General features: G+C 34.2%; 1 protein-coding gene and 1 long non-coding RNA gene across 2 annotated transcripts; one reads left to right on the plus strand and one right to left on the minus strand.

Moving 5' to 3' along the window:
• Window positions 1–12,998: 12,998 nt before the first annotated feature.
• LOC107808750 (L-ascorbate oxidase homolog) lies at window positions 12,999–16,924 on the minus strand. Its single transcript, XM_075249699.1, has 9 exons — window positions 16,678–16,924; window positions 16,404–16,589; window positions 16,203–16,312; window positions 15,177–15,447; window positions 14,973–15,069; window positions 14,526–14,871; window positions 13,874–14,239; window positions 13,706–13,784; window positions 12,999–13,365 (listed from the first exon to the last, which is right to left on the minus strand). Exons 2-9 carry the CDS (start codon window positions 16,545–16,547, stop codon window positions 13,162–13,164), a joined length of 1,617 nt encoding a protein of 538 aa, XP_075105800.1. The 5' UTR covers window positions 16,548–16,589; window positions 16,678–16,924; the 3' UTR covers window positions 12,999–13,161.
• A 580-nt stretch (window positions 16,925–17,504) lies between these two features.
• On the plus strand, window positions 17,505–19,303 carry LOC107808749 (uncharacterized). Its single transcript, XR_001653242.2, has 3 exons — window positions 17,505–17,641; window positions 17,736–17,815; window positions 18,845–19,303. It is a non-coding gene; the product is annotated as an uncharacterized LOC107808749 (long non-coding RNA).
• Window positions 19,304–24,527: the final 5,224 nt, after the last annotated feature.

Genomic DNA, 24,527 nt, shown 5'->3' on the forward strand with positions numbered 1-24,527 from the left:
CCTAGAGTCAAAATCTTGGTCTGATGAAATTTTTCTCCCAAGATAATATAATAAAATCTTAGTCCGATGAATCTTTCTCCTAAGATCACAACAAAATGGACCTAGTCTGACGATTTATCTCCTAGAGTCAAAATCTTGGTCTGATGAAATTTTTCTCCCAAGATAATATAATAAAATCTTAGTCCGATGAATCTTTCTCCTAAGATCACAACAAAATGGACCTAGTCTGACGATTTATCTCCTAGAGTCAAAATCTTGGTCTGAAATTTTTCTCCCAAGATAATATAATAAAATCTTAGTCGGATGAATCTTCTCCTAGGATCAAAATCTAGTCTAATGAATTTTCTCCTAGGATAATTTGAAAAAAAAAAGTTTGAATTTAAAAAAAAAGAGGTTGTTGAAGTCAGGAGCCCCCCCTGAAGAATAGAATGGCGATTTATTGGTTGAAGTCAGGAGCCCCCCTGAAGAATAGAATGACGATTTATTGATGGAAGTCAGGAGCTCGCCTGAAGAGAGGAAAGACGTTTTTAAAAGGTTGTTGAAATCTTGCCAACCTAAAGAAAGGAATGGCGATGTATTGGTTGAAGTCAGGAGCCCTCCTGAAGAATAGAATGGTGATTTATTGATGGAAGTCAGGAGCCCGCCTGAATAGAGGAAAGGCGTTTTTAAAAAGTTGTTGAAATCTTGCCAACCTAAAGAAAGGAATGGCGATGTATTGGTTGAAGTCAGGAGCCCGCCTGAAGAGAGGAAAGGCGTTTTTAAAAGTTGTTGAAATCTCGCCAACCTAAAGAAAGGAATGGCGATGTATTGGTTGAAGTCAAGAGCCCCCCTGAAGAATAGAATGACGATTTAGTGGTTGAAGTCAGGAGCCCGCCTGAAGAGAGGAATGGCGATTATTTTCAAAGTTGTTGTTGAAGTTAGGAGCCCGCCTGAAGAGAGGAATGGCGAATTATTTTCAAAGTTGTTGTTGAAGTCAGGAGCCCGCCTGATGAGAGGAAAGGCGTTTTTAAAAGTTGTTGAAATCTTGCCAACCTAAAGAAAGGAATGGCGATGTATTGGTTGAAGTCAGGAGCCCCCCTGAAGAACAGAATTATGATGTATTGGTTGAAGTCAGGAGCCCCCCTGAAGAATAGAATGGCGATTTATCGGTTGAAGTCAGGAGCCCCCTGAAGAATAGAATGGCGATGTATTGGTTGAAGTCAGGAGACCCCCTGAAGAATAGAATGGCGATTTATTGGTTGAAGTCAGGTGCCCGCCTGAAGAGAGGAATGACGATTATTTTCAAAGTTGTTGTTGAAGTCAGGAGCCCGCCTGAAGAGAGGAATGGCGATTTATTTTCAAAGTTGTTGTTGAAGTCAGGAGCCCGCCTGAAGAGAGGAATGGCGTTTATTTTTAAAGTTGTTGTTGATGTTGGGAGCCCGCCCAGATAACAGAGGCATATATTTCAGTCTTTACATTTCAGTTGTTGAAGTTGGGAGCCCGCCCATAGAACAAAGGCATACATTTCAGTCTTTACATTTCAATTGTTGAAGTTAGGAGACCGCCCAGAGAACAGAGGCATACATTCAGTCTTTACATTTCAAGCATTGAAGTTGGGAGCCCGCCCAGATAACAGAGGCATACATTTCAGTCTTTACATTTCAAGCATTGAAGTTGGGAGCCCGCCCAGATAACAGAGGCATACATTTTAGTCTTTAATTTCAAGTATTGAAGTTGGGAGCCCGCCCATAGAACAGAGGCATACATTTCAAGATCAAGTCAGAGGACAATAAAACATGAGGGTTACAATAGGAATCCCCAGCAGGAAACAATAAAATTCCCCGGCACCGGGAAACAGAAGGTTGCAACAAGAGGTCACAGTACAAACTCAAGTACATGTGTCAAAAGAAGAAAAGCACCGTAAGAAATGCAAGCAGACAAGAAAGTAAGGCAACAGAAAAATTGCAGTCTAGCCTAGCTTCTTGTTTTCTTTTAAGCACGGTGTAACAAGGAGATCAGTAAGCAGTAGTAATAGCATGCAACAACAGTAACATTGCAGTCCCACGGTAGTCCCAGCTACCAAAAACTTCCCGAACTACATTGACCTGATTCCTGTTTAGCCCAGGATATGTAGGAAACCTTTGAAGCAAAGGTTCGGTCAAATCTTTTTCAAAAAAAAAATGCTTCACACGGAGTACTCGGATGGGCAAAAATCGCTCGCTTTATCTTTGCACGAAAACCCTTCGTGTCTTCGGGCAAAGAGGGGCAGCTGTAAGTACGTGATTTTTGCCCTATATGAGAATTACTCCCAAAAAATTCAAAAATAAAGTAATTTTTCTTGGTGTGTAATTTTGTGATATTTTGAATAATTATTTGTATTTGTCTGTGCATGTTTATTTGTTAAATTAATAAAAATACAAAAATATGTCGCATTTTGCATGTAGGATTTAATTCTACAATTGTTAGTAATTAAATTTGTTTTACAAAAAATAAAAAATTACAAAAATAGGCATCGTTTGCATTTTTAGCATTTAATGTCCAAATATACAAGTTTATGCTTAATTATTACTTAATTGTGCATTAATTGTTATTTGGAGTTAATGTGCGCTTTTATAACTTAATTTAGTTCTTAATAATAGTTTAAGTATTTTTATAATTTAGTTTTAGAGAAATAAAAGAAGAAAAGAGAGCAAAAATATAAAGAAAGTCGGAATTGGGCCTCTTCTTCAATTTCAAGCCACAGGCCCAAAAAATGACCAATCTTCCCAAACGACCCAGTCCATTTCGAACTGGGTCGACCCAGTCCAATACCAACAACCCAACTCCCCCTCTTCATTTTCATTTTTTTACAAAAACAAAAACAAAACAAAAAAAGAAGATGAAGAAAACCCTAAAAAATCTAAGAAAGGATCGACCCACCCCCCCATTTTGTTTTCTTCTTCCCAAAAGCTCCAAGCTCCATCAATGGCTGCCCTCCTTCTCCTTCTCCAACACACACAGCTTCCAAGCAAACCCCACCCCACGTTCAAACCAAGCAGCTTCCCCCTTCGCCGCGTTCCTTCCTCCACGTCCAAACCACCACCTCGTCGACATGAGCTGCTTCATCGTCTTCATCTTCTCCATGGCGAGTTCAGGCTCGTCCATGGTTTCCTTCAACCTCAAGTCCAAACGACCAGCTGCTACATCCATTCATCGACGACGAATGGTTCGTCGACCTCCAGCAGCCCCCGCGCGTTCAAAGAAGTTATTGACTGTTTCTACTTCATTTTTCCCCCTCGCTGCCTCCAAACGAACCCCATAGCTGCTTGCTTCTTTTTCTTCATCAAGTTTAAGTTCGACGAGATGCTACTGCTTCACCATAGTCCGTGGACCAGCTCCTCCGTTGCCGCAAATGCTGCCAGCCGTTGCCGCTGCTTCTGCTTCCTCCGTCGTGCTGCTGCCATGGTTGTCGCTGCTACTGCTTCAACTTTCTTCTGCTGCTGCTCGCGTTTCATGGCCAGCTGCGGGCTGCTTCATCTTCTCTTCGTCTTCGTCGTCATTTGTTCGAGCTTTGGTCGAGGCTCGTCAAAACAGTCCCTACATAGTCAAGTTCGTCGTTTGTTTAGTTGATTTCGTCGTTGATTCATCTCCGGTTAGTTGTTTTTGAGTTTTATTTTTTGTCCATATTTTTGTTTGATATATTCCGGATCCAAAATCGTTAAAGGATTCAATTCTTGTTTTGTTCGTTGTTCATCGTTGAAATCATTTTCTAGTGTGTTCATGTGTTTGATTGAATTAATTTTCAAATTTCAAATGGAAAGTTAATTAGTGGTTTTTCATGTTTATTTCATATTTGTTTTATTGTTTAGGTAAGAATTTGTTAGTTTGATGTTTGTTAGATTCAAATTGAAATTTAATTGATTATTTCTTCAATTTGTTTCATGTTGTTATATATTTTCCAGAAATTATTAATGTTGTTTGAGCCGTTTAATCCGTCATGTTTGTTGTTTTAAAAAATAGATTCATTCATGTTCATACTTTGTTTGGTTGATCTTGAATCCGAAATTTGTATAACTTGATTTCTTGTTTATCATTTATGATTATTTCTTGAATTTGTCTCATAATCTTGTTTAAAGTTTAATATAGGAAGTGTTGGTTGTAATGTTGTTAGAGTTGATTTTAAGTTCAATATGATTGAATTTAGAAATCTAAATATACTTGTTTGTTGTTGTTGTTGAATCCGAAAATAGGATTGTTTGTTGCTAAAATATTGTTCAATCAAATTTTAGTTGTTCTTTATTGTTAAATTTGTGTTCATGTGATTTGTTGTTGAAATGTTGAAGAAATCATGTTCATGTGATTTGTTGTTGAAATATTGAAGAAATCATGTTCATGTGATTTATTGTTTAAACATTGTTAGAAATTGATCATATTGTCTATATTTTGGTTAAGTTTGATTAATTGATTGTTATAGCTGATGGGGTAATTTGGTAATTTGTAGTACGTTCGGGGTAAAATAGTAATTTGTAAAAAGGTCGGAGGGGTAGTTTAGGAATTGTACATTTTGTAATTTTTTATGTGAAGCATGGGGGACAAAATGAAATGGGGTGGGTTGTGATATAGTTGTTTAATATAAAGGGGGACAAGACAAAATTTAGTGGGGGGAATCTTGTATTTATTTATGTTAGGCATGTGGGACAAAATATAATGGGGTGATGTGATATGTTTATTTAATGTAATGGGGATGAGTGAGAAGATAATGGGTTTGGTAGAGAAAAAGTATTGATTTTAATTGATTGAAAGATTTATGGGATGGGTTATATATAGGAAGTCTTGAAACAAGATTAGAGAGAGAAGAGAACACAGACAGAGAATAAGAACGAGAGAGAGAAACGAATCTGAAAATAAGAGAGAGAAAAAAGGGCTGAACATTTAAGAGAGAGAAAATTCCGAAAAAATATTTAAACTTTCAAAAATAAAAATAAAAACTAAAAAAAAATCTTCTGCTTTCTTTCATTGTTTGAAATCAGAATTAATTGTTGTTTAATCAAAGCTTGAAGCTTTTGTTTTTTGGATTACTGCTCCACTGGTTTGCAAACTCTGTTCCTGGGTTGTTACTGCTGCTGGACTATTGTTGCTGTGTTGTATTGTTATTGCTGCTGCTGATTCTCATCTTCATTTTCTTTTGCTTCCGATATCAGGTACACAACTGACACGCTGGTTATTGTAATCCGAATATGAAGCATGAATACAAAAAAATGAAGAGTTGAAATTCTGAATTAGCTTTAATTATATTCTGAATTTTATTTGTATGTATAATTTATTTAGTTTGCAAAAAATCCGAATCGTGTAGCTATTTAATACATATAGTGGAATATCCGACGATAGCTTAACGATTGAACTACCTATATATTGCCAAAAATAAATAAATGGTGTAGTAACTTCGTCAAGTAAAAATCAAACGAATAGGCCATCTAGTAAGAACTTGATAGAAATATTGTTTAGTTAAATAATATTGGTTAATTTCAGCATGTAAATGGTCTAGGATTTAAAATTATATTGCCATATTTTTTTTATTTGACAAACTGAGAACATGCCTAGTATAATGTAACTAGGTAATAACATATAAATAAATTAATATATTTTCTTTTTTATTTTATTTTGTAGAGACAAATTTAATAGGAAAAATGTAGGCACTTTAGGATTATCCTTTTATAATAAATGAGATGGGCCTTGCCAAATAAAACACACAAATTGCGGGGCCCACGATAAAAATTTAATTGATTACTTAGACTTCAGGATGGGCCGTTTAGCAAATTTCACGGCCTTCCCCAAAGTAATAAATCGCTAATTGCTTTAGGCGCGAAATAATAATAATACATCCTTAAACACGGGTACGCATTTATGCGACCCAAATCCAAATCCCAAAACATTGAATAAAAATACGTTCCGGATCGTGGATGCATTTTATGTGACCCAATCCAAAGACATGTTTTTAAACGATGTTCACATTCTTTAAAAAAATATAATAATAAAAGCGGCCAAAGGATAAAACTTGCACATAAGTTTATAATACGTATAAAATCAGATAATCAAGCCAAATATAACAGTTGAGCGACCGTGCTAGAACCACGGAATTCGGGAATGCCTAACACCTTCTCCCGGGTTAACAGAATTCCTTATCCGGATTTCTGGTTCGCGGACTGTAATACAGAGTCATTCTTTTCCTCGATTCGGGATTAAAATTGGTGACTTGGGAAACCCTAAACCTCCCAAGTGGCGACTCTAAAATAAATAAATAAATCCCGTTTCGACTGTCCTTTAATTGGAAAAAACTCTCTGCGCCCTCGCGGGGCGGAAAAAGGAGGTGTGACAGCTCTGGCGACTCTTTTAGTGTATTTATAAAAACTTTAGCATTTGATAAGCTGAAGTTGTTGTCCTACAGTCGACACTTTTGTTATGACTTTTAACCAAAATTTCAGCTTAAAAAGCAGAAGTCATTTACTTCATGCTTGAGTTTTTTCTCCAAAAATGTACTTAAAATTCATAATAAAAGACACAAACATATTTGTATGAACAAAAGTGAAATAAAAAAATAGTAATGTATATTCACAAAATACAAATTATGTGCAACCAATCCTCTAATCAAAAAATTCACGCACAGTCTTTTCAAAATCTCCATAATCATGTCCTTGTTGTTCTTCTGGAGTTCCATAGCCGCTATCTTTTTTTCACTTTCCATGAGCCCAAAGATTGGCAGCCAATTCTCTCATGAAGATCAATGACTGACTTTGATCGAAATTGAAGACATCTTCTTTATTCAACCGCATATCAATTAACTTAAGAGCAAATACACCAGAATCAACACTACAAAAAGAACATGAAAAATAGTTAACACAAGGGAAAAAAATAATAAACATAAGATGCATGGTAAAACATATGCGAAACACGTACTTGTTACTCTGCTGAGGTGAGGTCATCCACTTAATTTGAAATTTTTCCACAGGACTAGCCCCATAAAATTTATTGTGTGCCCCAAATTCCAAGTATTTGAGACAGTGTGGGATCAACCAGGCATAATTTATGACATGTTCAACCGCACGCTCATATGTTACACTGCCCATGGAATCATACACATATATAATTTTATCTTTAAAGTCCAGAATTCCAAAAAAGTAGTGCGTAGATCTTTGGCCCATCATTGGCTTAAGTTGAAATGGAAAGAATACTTTTCTGGCAGATGCCCATGAGATACCACAGGAAAGGTCGAGGCCTTTTATGTAGTTGGCCACCTTTTCATTCGTTGATTCTTCCTCAAACCAACTAAAGTCCGTAAGTGGCCGAATAACCGCTTCTTCTTCTTCTTCTTCTTCTTCTTGAGCCTGTTGTTTGGATATCCTCTTTCTCTTTGATTTGCTCTTTTTGATCCTCCATTCTCTTTTGCTTCTTTTTCTAATTTTATCCATATGTTATTTTGAAGGATGAATATCGGCCAACTTAGTCATATACTGATCAAAAATTAAATTTGTTACTGCAAATCTTGATTTTGGATAAGCTGGAAGGTGATAGCAATATTTTTTGCGCAAGTAATATATGCCCACATCCATATGCTACAAGTGAACAACAACAAATGATAACATGTGAAAAAACTACAAACAACATGACAAAAACTTAAGCATATTCAGTTTGAAGTGTTAGAAAATAATCTAAAAAACTTCAGCATGTTTGATTTAAAAGTTTTGAAAAACTTCAGCATTTTAGTATGAATAAAGCTGAAGTTTTTCAAATTACAGTACAAAAACTTTACTATAAAAAATAAGCTGAAGTTTTGGGAAATACAGTTGAAAACCAATTCAAAAAACAAACTTAATAACCTACTTCATCCGCAAGATCAGAGTTAGGATCCATAATCTCGGTAAAGAATGATTTTCGAATATCAATTCTAGCTAATATGAATGGATTGGAATCATATTCACTGGCATCCATCTTCAACCACTCTGTAAATCTTTGCATCAATCCACTGTCTTGATTAATATAATGGAAGGGACACCTTCGTATATTCTTTCCTACTTTCCAATCTTGACCCCTTTCCTTTCGTTTATGAACTACGTAAGGAGATCTCAACCAAATACTCTCCATACGAATCCTTTTCCCTTTTTTATCTGGTTTTCTTTTTGCTTGCTCTTCCTGCTGTTCCGTCACAACTAACTGCTGTTGTTCAGCAGCAGGAGGAAAAACTACAGCCATCGTGGCATATGCTTGACCAACTCCTTGCTATTCACGATGTTCTTGTGTCTCTTCACGAACAACAACAACAGCAGAATTACCTTGTGAATTAGTCCCTTGTGTACTACCAAGTGAAAATGAACATAAATTGAAGTTGGGGATATCACTGGTATCACACATAGGAGAACTGGAAATCTTCCTTCTCTTAGGTTTTGGAAGAAGTTCTGATGCATCAGATGAGATCTGCAAAAGCAAGGAAAATATAAACATAAATAAAATTGATAGAAAACACACATTAGGCAAAAAAATAGATTGTAATCGAATTGCAGAAAATAACTACCTGATCTAAGTGTTGCGACACAAATGGTGTTTGCATTCCGACAGATCCTGTATCTTCATGCAAAATAAATAAATAATACTGACTAAATTTTATAAAATAATACCAACACACTTCACACCTGTCTGTGAGGCAACATGTGCGAATATATGTATTTCTCCTTTTTCATATAGCTGCATAAGCTCACCAAATTCTTTTTGAGCTGCCTCGAGTCTTTCTGAAAAATCATTCAAAAACATAAAAAAGAAAATAAAGTATGTAAAATTTCAAATTGTAAAAATATACTTCGATCAAATATAATAAATTCATGATTCTATAGAATACCCTGAAGTTTGTCTTCCGCTGTGGTTTCCCCAGGCTGCATGCGTTTGTCGATATCAGCATTTCCAGCTTCATTCAATTGTGAACCAACGTCAAGGAGCATTGGAGTATTCTCTGGAAGGTTTTTCTCAACTCTACCTTCATTCAATTCAGCATCATCAGAGAGTTTTTGAGTTGTGTCAATTGAGGCACAACTAGTTTCAACTTCCACTGCATATTCATAAAGAGGGGGAATAGATCAACTAGTTTTTCTATATATATAATATAGAAAAAATTTATACCTCTAGTGAAAATTTCACTACAGGATATTATAAAAAACAATTAAAACTTCAACTCTAAGAAGGCTGAAGTTAGCCAGTCACAAACAAAAACTTCAGCTCTAGAGCTGAAGTTCGACAGTTACAAAAACAAAAAGTTCAGCTCTAGAGCTGAAGTTCACCAGTTACAAACCAAAACATTCAGCAAAAAAACATGTTGTAGTTTTTACAAAAAACACAAACACATGAAACAAAACTTCAGCTCCTATCTAAGGTATCATTGAAATATTATAAACTTCACACTTTGTACCTGTAGTAACAATTTCCTTTGTATCACCACATGATTCTCGATGGTTATTCAAATCAAAATTGCCATCATCCATTCCATTTGATTTGTTGAAAATCGTAAACAACTGTTCAAACTTCTCATCGAAATATTCCTAGAAAAAAAATTACTAACAATGATTAATCTGAATAACATCAACAGAAATAAAAAGACTTCTCTATAAATTAGCTTACCTTCACTTTTACAAAAACCGCATCCACAATAGCAGATCGCTCCTCCTTTTTATATTTATCAAAAAACTTCGTTCACGATCGTGCTTCTTTCTTTTTCTGCATGCCTTTGAACCTCCATCGTTAACCTCTAGAATAGATACACAACAAAAATTCAAATATAGAAGAAAACTTCAGCTCAAAAACATATTGTACTTTTAAAAAAATAAAACCAAAAAACTTTAGATCAAAACTTACAGAACATATTGTCTCAAGTAATTAATTGCCATCCAAGTCAGATGTAGAACAGGTAGAACGACTCTGGGTAAGAGATGATTCACCAATAAAAGGAGTTCGATTCGGTTCTTTTGATCGATTCCGACTACGTGATGATTCACCAATGACATGAGTTCGATTCGCTTCTTTTGATCGACTAAGAGTACGTGGTGATTTACCAATGACAGGAGTTCGATTCACTTCTTTTGATCGACTCAGAGTACGTGGTGATTCACTAGTTGAAGGAACTGCATTAACTACCTTTGAACGAATCCGGCTGCAAGGTAATTGTCCAATTAAAGGCATTGAATTCAATTCCTCTTCTGTAGGAATTATATCCAATACCCTAAAGTTGTGATATCTCTGTTTAATACAAAAAAGTATATTATGAGGAGAAAAAAACTAATACATCAACATATTAACACAAAGATAAAAAAAAGTAACTTACTTCATGAGTATTGAACATATGATAAAGTTCGGAAAATTTAGGCTCTCCCACACATACATAACGTAACATCCTGGGGACCTGAGGGGTATCAAGGTACTCATCCTCTCTTATATACTTCTCCCGAACATCTGGGAAGCGCTCATAGAACCAAGCACATAACGGATATGAAAATCCACCAAGTTTATACTCAGTTGTATGTAATTTGTTCTGCTTGTCCAATGCATGTTTCAGTGAATAAATGAGCTTCTCATAAGCCACATTACCCCAAGGATATTCAGTACAAACCTTAACATCTTCAACAATAGATGCATATATTTTTCCCAAACAAAATAGACTCTACAACAAGAATTTCCATAAGCTTAACAACATCATCATCACTCTCGCATACATGTACATGATTCACATCATTTTTGGAATTTCATTGCGAGTCATAAAACTTCGAATATCCTTCAAAGTCACACCCTTGGACTTACCATAATAGCGCTTCAGAATATTGCTCTCTAGATTAATTGGTTTTTCAAAATTATGTGTTGTGATCCACAAATCACACATAATATGAAAGTCTTCAAGGGTGAAGGAAACATCATGGCCAAAAATCTTGAAACTAATGAAGTCTCGATCATTCGTGAATATTCGAGAAAGACACAGACAATAAACCAACTTCATGCTGCATTTGAAATTCTCCATAGCCATAATGTATCGAAATGTACCATTATTAAGCTTATCCCGTTGTGTAGGAGTTAAGAAAGTTGCAATTAATTTCTTCAAATTATGGTTTCCCTTCCAGTAACCCTTAGAGTTAAACCAATCTCAAACTCAAAATATCTTTGCCCTGGTCTTGTAGGTGGAGGAGCAGGGACATAAGGACCTGGGGGTATTATAGGTTGTCTAGGTGCTTTGCCTACTTTAGCTGCATTAGGATCTTTAGGTGTTTTAGGAGCCATATGCTCAAAAAAAGTAAAAGATACAAAAAATAACATCAGGACATTATCAAAAAGAACAGTTAAAACATCAACACCTAAGAAGGCTGAAGTTCGACAGTTACAAAGATAAAAAACTTCAGCCCTAGAGCTAAAGTTCGATAGTTATAAAATAAAAACTTCAGCTCTAGAGCTGAAGTTCACTAGTAACAAACACAAAAACTTCAGCTCTTAAAGCTGGACTTCACCAGTACAAACACAAAAATTTCAGCTCCTAAAGCTGAACTTCACCAGTTACAAGCACAAAATATTCAGCAAAAAAACATGTTGTAGTTTTTACAAAAAAACAAAACACAAATTCAAATCCAAAAATAATGCCAAAACACGAAAAAAAAACTTCAGCTCCTATCTAAGGTATCATTGAACTATTATAAACTTCACACTTTAATAGTATCATCTATTTAACTCTCAAAATTTTTAAAAATTTAGACGTCTAATCATAGAAGAATTTATAGAATTTTCATCAACAACATAAACACTCGTTCAAAAAACCTAAAAACACAATCGTAAAAGTAAAACTAATGCACTTATCAAACTAAACCCTAAGAAAATATTTTATCATAAATACATGACCATCAAAACCAAAACCAGAGATTAAATCGTAAAATAAAACCCAGAAAGTTAATGCAATGTACCTGTGATTAAATCGTAATGTGGGAACAACGACGACTAGCAGTTGAAAAATCAAAACAACGACGAAAATAGTTTGATTTCAGAGAAGAACAAATCAAAAAACGCGAATAACGGGAGAGAGAGACAGAGACACTAGAGGACTAGCGTCTACTTGGAGAGAAAGTAGTCTTTTAATAAAGAAGGGCAAAATAATCTTTTCAAATGGCTTCTAACAAAAAATACGGGTACAAATGCAAACAGAAAGACAAAGCGACTACAGGTTAAAAGCGCCCCATGCAATTTTTACATTGTGAAGTGTATTCTGTTACGAAGAAGGAAATATGTTAACGGCTATTCAAGACCATGAAGAGCAGGTTTCTTAAATCTTCTTTGGAGTAAGCCGGAATGAAACTTTTTGTCATACTCATTTCATACATTTGATTATCCGGAAATATCAATCAATTACATATATCTACAACTCGAATATAAACATAAAAATCTAACCAAACAGACAAAATTGACAGAACTTGACCAATAAATATTTTTTAAATTACGTAATTGGTTTGATTAAGTAAATATTGAGTCAAAAACGAACACCCCTACTATAAGTACAATTAGGTCAATTTAACAATTTGTCACCATTAAGGCAGCATATATATTAGGTTAAATGAATCTGAATAGAACTCTTTTTCTTGATGATGGTGGCCGTTAATTTTCATATTGAGGATTTATGTTCCTGAAACTGGGGGATAACATTTTATTGACGTTGATGCGATCATCCTACCTTATTTGCGTCTGATTGAACCGATTAATTAATGTATCAAGCAGTTAATCACTCCTTAATTTCAAACTAGTGTAGATAGCGTATGTAAATACTTCGTACTCATTTCGCTCTATTTTTGCATCCTGAAACTGGTAAATAGTATTATTTTTTTTTAGTGCAGATTAAAGATATTCTCTAAGCTGGACACTTATTCCTATACATAATGGGTATATGCCGTATATGCAATAATTTGACCACCATAATTTGCTCGGTAGAACTCGCATTGGAGTTTAGCTGTTAAGCTACATGAATATCAACAACGAAATTATCTAACAATGAACTTCGTATTAGCTTCATTTCAAAAACCACAAAATACAAAAGGTATCTGATTACAACATAAGCAGCCAAGTAATTATACTTTGCCGCAATCTCTCCTAGTCAACCTCTCATGACCGGTAATAAAACATTAGCCTAGAGGACCCATCAAATTAAGGATGTCGACCAGCAGCTTTGCCACAGAGAAGAGCATTAGTAGGTATGTAATATTCATTAGCTAGACTTTGGGTTGGGTTGTAGACCCTGAGGTACACCTGTTGTCCAAGATATTGCCTATCCCACATAGCTGACCTCAAATTCCACATTCCTTGGTTGTCCAATGATACCAATATAGCAGTCCAAGATTTTGGATAGACCTGCAAAAACCATTTCATGTTCATGATTAGGACTATATATTCAAATAGAGTTAATTTCACATATGGTCACTGACAACAAAATTTATCCATCAAGATGGTTTTACAATTATAATGGGTAAAATATTTTGCTGACTTTACTGGTATAGTGAGTAAAGTTCTATTACTTTAATGTGACAAAAGATAGTTCTCTTACTTTACTGTTACAACGGGTAAATTTCAATTACTTTAGAGAAATAATTTGCGACTTTTCTATTATGGTGGGGATAGAAGTGCTCATACTGAAACTAACACTTCACATTCATGGAACTGTTGCGTTAAAGTGGCTGAATTTGACGTTTACCTGTGTAGTATGCCTAGTAGGAGCATCAACAAGATTGTACTTATTTCTACTTGCTTGTGTCCATGTGCCAGATCCAAAACTGCAGATTTTAGCAATAGGAAAGGATTAGAAAAGTCAGACTCTTATACCATTTGGAGAAATGGAAAACTTTGATGTACTAAGACATACCCGACAACCCAGAAATCATAGCCATCAAGATGCCAAGATTGCATAGTAGCTTCATTGTTTTGGAAAACGATTTCAATGAAGTCATGGTGAGAAGCTGGAAACACAGCTGTGGCTAGGTAAGGAGAACCATCTGAGGGAAAAGTTTGAATGGAGTTCAAGCTGAACACACCGGGGATGTTGAAGTGATCAGCAAGTTTTAGTGGAGTATCAGGATTAACATAAGAGACCCTATTCACTGCATATCTCAGCTTCCCATTGATAAGAGGTGCAGAGTTAGCCAGCACAAAACTCCTTGATATTGTAATTTTTCCATAGTGGAATGTACCCTGAGGATTTGGTCTAGCTGCATTTGCTGTCAGATTCCACCTTCAATTCATAAAGGAAAAGAGAATTAGGACATTTGAGAAATATAAACAATCTAGCTGTCAAGTGTCAACTATTCTTGAAATGCTTTCTTTATCATATGTAATGTTTTTTTTAATAATCGTGGTGTCAGGGCCAGCTTGCGCAGACCTCGACTAATGAGATACCGGCTACCTCCCACCAGCAATAGGTCTTATCATTTGAGAACTATAAACAATCCTAGCTGTAGAGTGTCCACTAGTCTTGAAATAATGTGAATATACATGGCAATTCTTGTGGATAAAGGTACCTGAATGTTCTGGCTTGCAACATAGACCAATGCATTTGGCCAGCTGGAGCAGATGGCATGGGTCCAGAAACGGACGTCTGAGAGTTAGAGTAGTGGAGAACTGCAGTAGCAGTAAGAACAGTCCTTGTGAACCTTGTGGAAGCAACAATGTAGTAGTCCTTTGGAGGTTGATCCAATGTAACAAGGACAGACATAGATTGACCCACATGGACATCAAGAGAATCATAGAGGCTCTGAATCACATGGGATCCTTCAACCTCGACGACTCTCATCTTGTGGCCGTGAATTCTGAAGTTAAAAGTATTTTTTAAACCTACATTAGAGATCCTGAACATGTATGTTTTTCCTGTAAATGAAAAAAAAAAAAAAGATGTCGTTAATGAGTTGTTCTTCAACAGGATTAAATGGCTAGGATACTTTAAATGATTAATGACAATGCAATATGACCTTGATCTCCAGTGAAGCTGGACTGCTTCTGTCCATTTATGAGGAGGCCGCTAGGAAAAGGAAGAGACTTCCCTGAGTCCAATATTTGCCGCAATACCTGCAAAAACCAAAGGTTAAGATACTGGGATATTTGCAGCACACAATTGGACAACTATATTATCTAATACAGTAAGAAAGAAAGCAAGAAAGAAGCAATTTAGTTACCTTATGGCTGCTTTTGTACCAATCACCAATAAGTAAACTGAAATCTCCAGCAGGTTTAGCATATGGAACTGGGATTACTGATCTTGCATATATGTTAAGTGCGCCGAAACCACCAACAGCTCTGTGCAATTGAGTTGAAGGGAAGTATGTATAGCTTCCAATCTGATCTTTCATTTGAAACTTGTAAGTGTAATTTGAATTTGGAGGAATGGGACAATTAGTTCCCAAAACTCCATCTTGCCATGAGTTCTTCCTTTGTTTGATTCCGTTCCTAAACAGTAAATACATGTAAGGCTATAGGTCTAACACTTGTTCTCAACAATTCTATGACTACAAAAGCAACAGCAAAATCAAGAGAAACCAAAATACTACACTTTTTGAATAACATGAAAACAACAACAACAAAAACCAGTGTAATTCCACAAGTGGAGTCTGCGGAGAATAGGGTGTACGCAGACCTTATCTCTACCTATAGGAAGACAAAGCTCTACCTATAGGAAGGTAAAGAGACTATTTTCGGTAGACCCTCGGCTCAGGAAAAATAAAAGGAAGAAGCAAACCAATCAGAAAACCGAAGAGGAAATACAAGACTAACACTAAGTGGTGCAATCAGAAACCGAAGTGAAAGAAACAACTAGTAATAACAGAAATCTAAAGAACAAGAAAACGCAAGACTAACACTGAGTAATGCATTAAAGCTACTGGAATGCGCAAGGACAACGCTCCGCTACCTAACCCTCTACCTTAATTCTTAACATCCACACATTCCTATTTAGGATCATGTCCTCAGTAAGCTGGAGCATCTTCATGTCTTGCCTACTCACCTCTACCCAATATTTCTTCGAATAACATGACTCGCATATAAAAAGCCCAATGACGGAAATACATTCGGCAGAAGCAGTGTAGTTAACAAAATTGACTGCCAATAAGATAGTTATACGAGAAAAAAAGTCTAGACCAAATTCAAGCGAAGATCAACATTATATAAGCATAAATAAAAGGAATTTTTTTGGAAAAGAAACTCACCATGTCAGTAGAAGAGGCTCGTCCAACTTATTAATGAGGTTGAGGATTACATTCTCATTAGTGATAAGATCAAGTTTTGGACCAGGGAATTGACCATTGATCAGGATTATCTACAAGTTCAAACATGAAAACTTCACCAGAAAATTCAAGTTCTTAATTAACCATACAGCTAGCAGTAGAAAATAGAAAACAGTAACCAACCTGCTGAGGAACACCAAGTGGAGAAGCAGTTCCATAAGTAGCAGTCCATGTAAAATATCTATAAGCATCCTCTGCTTTCACCACAGAAACACTCCCAAAAACCAAGATTCCACAAATCAAATAAAAAAGAGCAACTTTCCCCATTGCAGCTATGCTTAAAGAATCAACACTCAAAACTCCTTATACCTGCAAATATACCAAATGCGCACACACACACATATAAGTCCAATCCACAGAGTATCTAACAGAAACAGAGAAGAAAATGGAAATATACCAGGTTTGAGTGGGTATGAGCTGAAGTATACTTCTTCTAAAAATAGAACGAATGAACAAATGTATCACTGTCTAATAGATCTAGTGGAGGATTTGTGTAAAGCAGCACATAAATACTGACTTAGTTGCGGAAAAGAGCTTCGCTGGATAGGGCCTATATAATGCCAACTCTCATATTCGGCGCACTTCACGCGATTCCGCGTTATTATTATTAGACTTTAACCCCCCCAAATGTTTTTTCTTCTCTTTGTTTCTTTTACTTTTGGATCACTTTTATATCATTTTGCTAGTTGTAAAGAAGCGTGGAAAGACAAGGTTAGTAATAGTTGAAAGTTAAAACCCCCATAAATCTCGCCGTCCGTCCTGTCAATATAAACTTGTTTTTAAGGATTTAATGTAAAAATGTTTAAACTAGTACTCCCTTCGTCCCCGTTTATGTGGCGGCGGACAGAGTTTAGAAGAAAAAAACGTTTGAATTTGTGATCTAAATTAAGTCATAAACATTTGTGTAACTATAAATCATCTCACTAAATGAGTATAAAGTCCAATTATTTTTAAATATAAAAGTATAACACGTATATTGGAACAAGAGAATAACATATTTCAGCGTTTGACTATGTGACAAAAAGTGGAGAAACCAAAATTTAAAGAAATAAGCATACACAAAAAGCAAGAAAATTAAATATTTTATATATATATATATATATATATATATATATATATATATATATATATATATATATATATATTATAAAAGCATGAGAAGCTCCTTCAAATTACTAATTTACCCTTATCCTCTTAAATTGAACAAAAAAAGAGTCTAAAATACTATACGCCTGTTCGAAGAGTCTTCCTTCTAACAATCACCATCCTGAACTGTTGCATCGTTTTATTCCTTTGTTTATAAAGTCAGAAGCCGATGACACTTTTTCCTCAATCTTGGATCTTCTCTGTTAACCTAACAGGTTTACCCCCTTGCCGATCTTATTTACCAAACTGTCATATTTTTTATTAATTATCTTTTTCTCACAGTTTTCCCCATTTTAATTTGATGGTCAGATCTTTGTCGTCGCTACTATTCCCTCCATCTATTTTCCGGCTAAATCCTTAACGATATCTATCTCCGCCGAAGTCGGATTGTAAGTTCATTCTATTGATATAACTTTTCAAGAGAATTCGAACGTGATGTTAATTCCGTATCACCATCACTTGAAACCATCACATAATAATTGAATCCTTTGACCGCCAAGATTATATGCTTCTAATCATAACTTAGAGAAAAATATTGATACATGTATATTTTTTTGGCGAGTCAAATAATAAATTTCTTGAAAATAGTTATTCCAAAATAGTTTCAGTATTATAGTTTAATAAATTTTAATGTAGTTTTATGAATGTTACTTGTTTTAAATTAAAAAATGAGTATTTATACTCAACCAAGTATCAAAAAAATTTGTAGTAAAACCTTTCATAACATAAGTAGTTTTTAAATATGGAGGTCCGATGAATAATGTTGTCATAGGACTTATAACTTTGCTATTATCTACTTCTTGCTCTTACAGATAAGATTAAATATATATATTTGAGAAAGATGAAATCACACACATATATATCTACACGTACAATTTTATGAGTCACCATCCTACACTTTCAGTCTCTTGCATTCTTTAAATTACATTAATATAGATAATATACCTCTTACAAATTGGAGTAATACACTTTTACTATATCTGAATCATTTCAGGAAAGTAGAGGGACAAAGCAACACTAAATTAAGTATCATCAGTTTGATAAATGTATTAATTTCTTTAATGCTTTCTTATCTAAGTCCTATATCAATTTATTTTCACATCTGATAAATGTTTCTTGGTTGAACTTATGTTGTTTTTATCTAAGTCTAATTTAGTAGCTACACGGGGGAGAGAAAGGAGAACTTTCTTGATAAGGCTAATGTAAGGAAAGGACCATGGTTATCCGAGGAGGACATCAAGCTCTAATATTTTATTGAAAAATAAGAAATTAAATCTTTTCCCTTAACTTTATTTTACTTGATTACCGTATTTTCATTAACTAGACAAAAAATGACTAATGGAACTCAATCTTTCATATCACTTATGAAATTTGAACTATAATGCTTACTAATGTCTATAATTCAATATTATTTATAGGTGTATATGATGAAATTGGAGATTTTGTGCACGGCATGTTCCTAGAAATAGAAAAAGTGAGACTTGAATATTTCAAAAAAGAGCAATCAACCTTGAGAAGAAAATTATTCCAAAGCACAATCGGTATGGTTACGGCTGAAAAATGTTGAGAAGATAGTTGATCAAAGAATGCTTCTTTCAACATTATCTGCTTGAGCAATCAAACTTCAAGGAGGATATGCCAAAATCTAATTGATAGTGTGCTGGCTACCAGAATGGAGATAGAGTTTGTCGAAGAGTATTCTTTTTGACTCTATTAATAAAAGATCTATGTTAAGGTAATGCTAGCTTTTGGTATATTCAAATTGTAATTTATAATAATACAGTGTTTTTCGAATATGTATGAATTTACAAACTTTAGTATATATAGTTTATAAAAATGATATAAAACACACGTGCAGAGAAACTTATGTCTATATATATATATATAATTTCCAGCGAAGGGACGCCTCTTGGACAAAGGTGGCTCCATTGGAAGTAGCAATTAGTAATAACTTTATTAATAAATACTTATTGTAATTATTTTATAAGTAACTCAATTGTGTAAATATTTTTTCCAATGTTAATACACAAAATTTAAACTTACTAAAACATATTTAATAAGGAAAACCATAGACTTTAGGGTCGTAACATTGCAGTTTGAATCACAATATCACAATTTAAATTCTTAGACTTTATCTGTACTCTTTCTTACTAAATGTATTTACACTTCTTTTTCTTGCCTTTAATATAGGAAGTATGACTTTTACCAAAAAAGGTAGTATGTGTAGTATAAAGATAGTAGAGGTTGAGTTGGATGTGTAGTTTTATTGGGATTGTGAATGTTGAATGTTGAGTGTTGAGAGATTTGAATACAGGAACGTGAGCCATCTGAAAAAATTTAAGAGCAGTAAACAATACAGCATGCTATTTCCTTTAATTACCAGGGGTAGTAGCCGCGATATTACCACTTGCTACTTTCTTTTCTCCTTTTTTTTTTAAAACCTTTTTTTCTTGCTAGATTTTCCCCCCTTTTAGTGCGGCTTAATATTCACTGTACAATTTAAATGACGCAGTCAGTTAATGGCTGAGAATCGACGATGTCAGCTTTCACATGCATATTTCATGGTCAGAATTCAGAATCCAAAGAGCTCAATCTCTTTTTTCTTTTTCATTTCTCTTTCTCAATTTCTTCCAATAAATTTCTTCTTCTCTGTATTTAGACTTAATTTTGAAATCTGCATGTATATTACTGCAGTTTTTGCAATTTGAGAGAAGAATTTTCGAATTTAAAATGGTTCTTGCAATTCAAGCCACCCCCTCTACGCAGGGGTGGGAGCATATGGTACCATCAATTTGATATTGCAAATTAAAGTCAAAGCAATTAATGTCTTCTGCACAGTACGAATGAACTGGCTGAGGATTATGATGCAAGTAAAATAACAATCTTAAGCATCCTATAATTTTCTACTTATCTATATTATTATATTAAAAGCACGAAGGCCCTTAACGAAATGTCGTTCGCTTTTTTTACCCTTTTAAAATAGAGTTCATATTAGATAAAATAGTAATTTGATCATTTTCCTAATATTTAGGAATAGTCATTTATTATTTTTCAAATATTTAACACTTTAAAATACTAAAATTTGGATTACTAAATCTTTCCTTATTTAAATTATATAAGAACTACTAATATTTAGAAAATTTACAATCAAGTTATTTTTTACTTCACAATTAATTTGCTTTGTTATTTGTTTAGGCTTAGTTTCTTCCGTCTACAGTTATTTGATGTATTATATTGACTTAGGTTAGGCTCAAAAATAATAAACATCATGTCTATATCATTCAGCTGGTCTTCTTTAATTTTAATAACATCACAATTTTGGTAAATAAATAAATTTTATTTAGGTGAAACACAATAATTAGTTCTGAGTACAGATTTTAGAGTCATCTATTTGAATACTTGGAAAGAGTAGTCTAAACCAAACATGGCGTTTATTCATTTATAACTTTTAGTCTCCTACTTAAATAATATTTTTTTTGTTCATCTATTTTTTGTATGATATTAGAAAATTACATTCAATAATATAAATAAAAAAATAAATAAAATTAAAAATTTATAAAAGAGAGAGAAAAGGCATGGTTGATAAAAGTCAATAACACAAATAATTCTACAAAACAAAGATTTAAAAGTAAAATGTGAGGAATATATTTATTTGTACCCTTTGGAAATATAACTCTTAATAGATAAAGTTATTTACAGTTAAATATTTAAAATTGGGGAGGATTTTATATTAATATTTAAATAATAAAATATAAATTATTTTCTTTAGTAACAAATTATTAAGTTTTTGAAACAACTTATTAGACAAAAAAACTTACTCAATTCTTTTTAAATTCATCATATAAAAAGAATTATTTTTTAAGTTGAAAAAAATTCTTAATATAGTATTAATACCCAAATTGATAAAAGTGCCTAACTTGATGTAACAATGATGAAATAGTAGAGACAAAATATATCCTAAATGAGTTGTTATTAATTATTTTTTATTTTTGCATTCATCCTAACAAACAATAACTTGTTGTAAAATATTAACTCAATATTAGTCACTTTTAGGCTTCATATTTTTATTTTATCAATTTTCTTCTATGAGCTATAGCACCACCTCTTATTCACAAATTTTAAAGAACAAAAGATTCAATTGTCAATTTAGAGTTACGGAAAAGGCTCAAATATGCTATCAAACTTTAAAAAATGGCATATCTACGTCACCCGTTAAAAATGGGATGTATTCATGCCACTGTTGTTACACTATTGGTTCATTTGTGCCATTATTCATTAACGGTTCTCACACCTGGTATTTACATTATAAATCATTATTTTTTAACTTTACACTTGCCATGTGTCGTTTAATTAGACCCCTTCCAATAACTACATCATAATAAAAGTATACTTGATCATATTTGTGTATTCTCGAATGAACTTGAGTACAACTTCTTAAAAATATTTGCACAAAAACTCTTAAATATTCGAGGGCTATGTGTCTTAGCTAAACTAAAATTGAATAATTTGATAACTTGTGAAATTGAAGCAACAAACTTATAAAATTGACACAAAATTTAAGGTGATTACATTGAATGGTGATTGAGAACTTTTATGTGATAAAGTTTCTCCCTTTTTCGAGTTACCTATTTAGGTCCAATGTTATTATTTACAGAGCTTACACATAATATTTTATCATTTAAACATAACTTTAATATAATATTTATGTGATGATTTACACGCGCAACGCGCGTACACTAAGACTACTGTTATTTAAAAGTATGAAATTCTCTACCCTAATCACTATCCTTTCATTATTTAAGTATTACTACTAAGTAAGCTTAGGTTCCATTATTATTTGAACAATTCTCAACTTCTTTACAAAGTAAATTTATTTGAAACCGTTTCTATTTAATACAACAAGTATTATTTTAATTGCGAGCCTAACTTGGGATGAAAAAATTATTATGCGGTAAACAATTGCTCACGATTGTATTGGGGAAAATCGAGTTGACATTTGGAATTAATTATGTGGCTGACATGTCAAGACATATGGATCAATAAAAGAGCAATAGCTGGCAAAGAGTACACAAAGAGACGCGAGCCTTAATAGGTACGGGCAAAGGTTCAAGAAAACAAGAAAGAACGGTTACTCGGACCTCTTGATAATCTGAAGAGACATCAGTGGAATGAACCAAGATAACAAAAAAGTACAGATACATATTATCTGCAATTAATGAGCATAAATGATGGGGAACATTATAGAATCTTTACGAAACAGTTATGATTGTCAATTATAACATTTCATTAATGTCATTAATTGCTCGCAATGGCTTTACTATGAGAAAAAAGAAACGTAGTACTTAGAAATAGCTATAAAAGGAGAGAAATAACATTTTGTATGTAGACACTGATTATTATTGGAATATATTGATTTACAATGCTTTATTTTGCTTACTCGGCTACTTCTCAATTCAATTTTTCTTTTTCATTACATAATTATTTCTTTATTTGATTATCAGTAACCCGGGTTCTTCTAAAATTAAGCTTTGACTGAAATTCCTATTTTCTGGTTAAATAAATTGGTTCTATTACCGGGAATTTGATAATTTTTTACTTTCTAAATCAACTCTTTTGTCAAAATAATCATGTCGAATGTCAACGACAACAACCAACAAAATTTACAGCACCAAGAAAATCAGGAACATCAGGAAAATCAACAAGGCGATGGAACTCCAGTCCCTTCACAACGAAACTCTCCTCGACAATCCCGAGAAGGGACTCCTGACGGATCTGAATCAAATATGACGAGCAGTTTGAGAATGATCAAGCTATTGATGAAGCTTTGAAAAAATTAATTGCTCAACAGGTCAGTAATTCTCTTCAGGCTTTTGCTAACCAGTTGTCGGTTATACCACCAACACCAACTCCAAACAACAACACCATGGAAAATCCTCGCTCAGGACTCGTTAACTCAGGCAGTGGAGGAACTCCCAACGAATCTCATGATGGAGGATCAGGTAACCCAGTTAATTCTGATTTATAAAGTTTAGTACTAACTTTGCAAAAGCATCTCAAGGAGCAGAGCGATCGCATAGAGCAGATACCTGGAGTGCCGCCCGTAATCAAGGGAATAGATACGGACAAATACTCTCAACAACCTTGGAAGCCAAGTGCCGCTCCTTTACCAATTCCAAAAAATTCAAGATGCCTGATATTCCGAAATACGATGGAACAACTGATCCACGGGATCACGTAACTGAATTTACAACTGGTGTAAAGGGCAATGATTTGACCAAGTAAGAAATTGAATCAGTGTTGGTCAAAAAATTCGAAGAAACACTCACGAAGGGAGCATTGACATTGTACTCTCTTTTACGTGAAAATTCTATTGATTCTTTTGCTAAGCTTGCAGATTCATTTATCAAAGCATACTTGGGAGCTCAAAAAGTTGAAAAGCGAATGGAGGACATTTTCAAAATAAAACAAAGAGATACGGAGCCGCTTAGGGAATTCATAGACAGATTCCATTGTGAAAGGATGATGTTGCCACGTGCACCGGATAACTGGGCGGCTATGGCCTTTGCCAGTAATCTAAATGAAAAAAGCTCGGAAGCTACGAGGAGACTCAAAGAAAGCTTACGAGAATTTCCAGCAACAGCTTGGAATGATGTTTATAATAGATACAGCACAAAGCCGCGGATAGAAGAAAATACTATCATTCAGTCTCGGAAAGATGAAAGAGTGAGTTCAAGACAAGCTAAAACTGAAAAAAGGTCCGGTAAAAATAGGTACGAGCCTTATATGGACCAGCAGGACGGGATTGTTCAAAACAGGAAAACCCAAGGTATGATCTTAGATCAAGAGATAGAGAGCCAGGTTCATTATCAAGGTTCGAAAAAGAACAAAACATGCGAGATACACGAGATGATGACAGAAGCTCGAAAGAAAAAATCAGCGGCTACAATTTTAATGTTAGCACATCCGAGTTGGTGGCTATTTTAAGAAGCGTGGGAGACAAGGTATGGTGGCCAAAGAAAATGAGATCAAACCCAAACATGCGAAATCCTAATTTTTGGTGCGAGTTTCACAACGATCACAGTCACAAAATAGCGAATTGCA

This window comes from Nicotiana tabacum, chromosome 3 (assembly GCF_000715075.1).
Source record: "Nicotiana tabacum cultivar K326 chromosome 3, ASM71507v2, whole genome shotgun sequence".
In the NCBI taxonomy this organism is placed as follows: Eukaryota; Viridiplantae; Streptophyta; class Magnoliopsida; order Solanales; family Solanaceae; genus Nicotiana; species Nicotiana tabacum.

Excerpts from the sequence above, each read along its gene's own strand:
- LOC107808750 (XM_075249699.1), bottom strand. The coding sequence starts at position 16,547 with ATGGGGAAAGTTGCTCTTTTTTATTTGATTTGTGGAATCTTGGTTTTT. Across the intron at positions 13,785-13,873 it reads TATGATTTCTGGGTTGTCGG|TTTTGGATCTGGCACATGGA; the intron begins GTATGTCTTAGT and ends TAAAATCTGCAG. Across the intron at positions 13,366-13,705 it reads CTACTAGGCATACTACACAG|GTCTATCCAAAATCTTGGAC; the intron begins GTAAACGTCAAA and ends TGGTTTTTGCAG.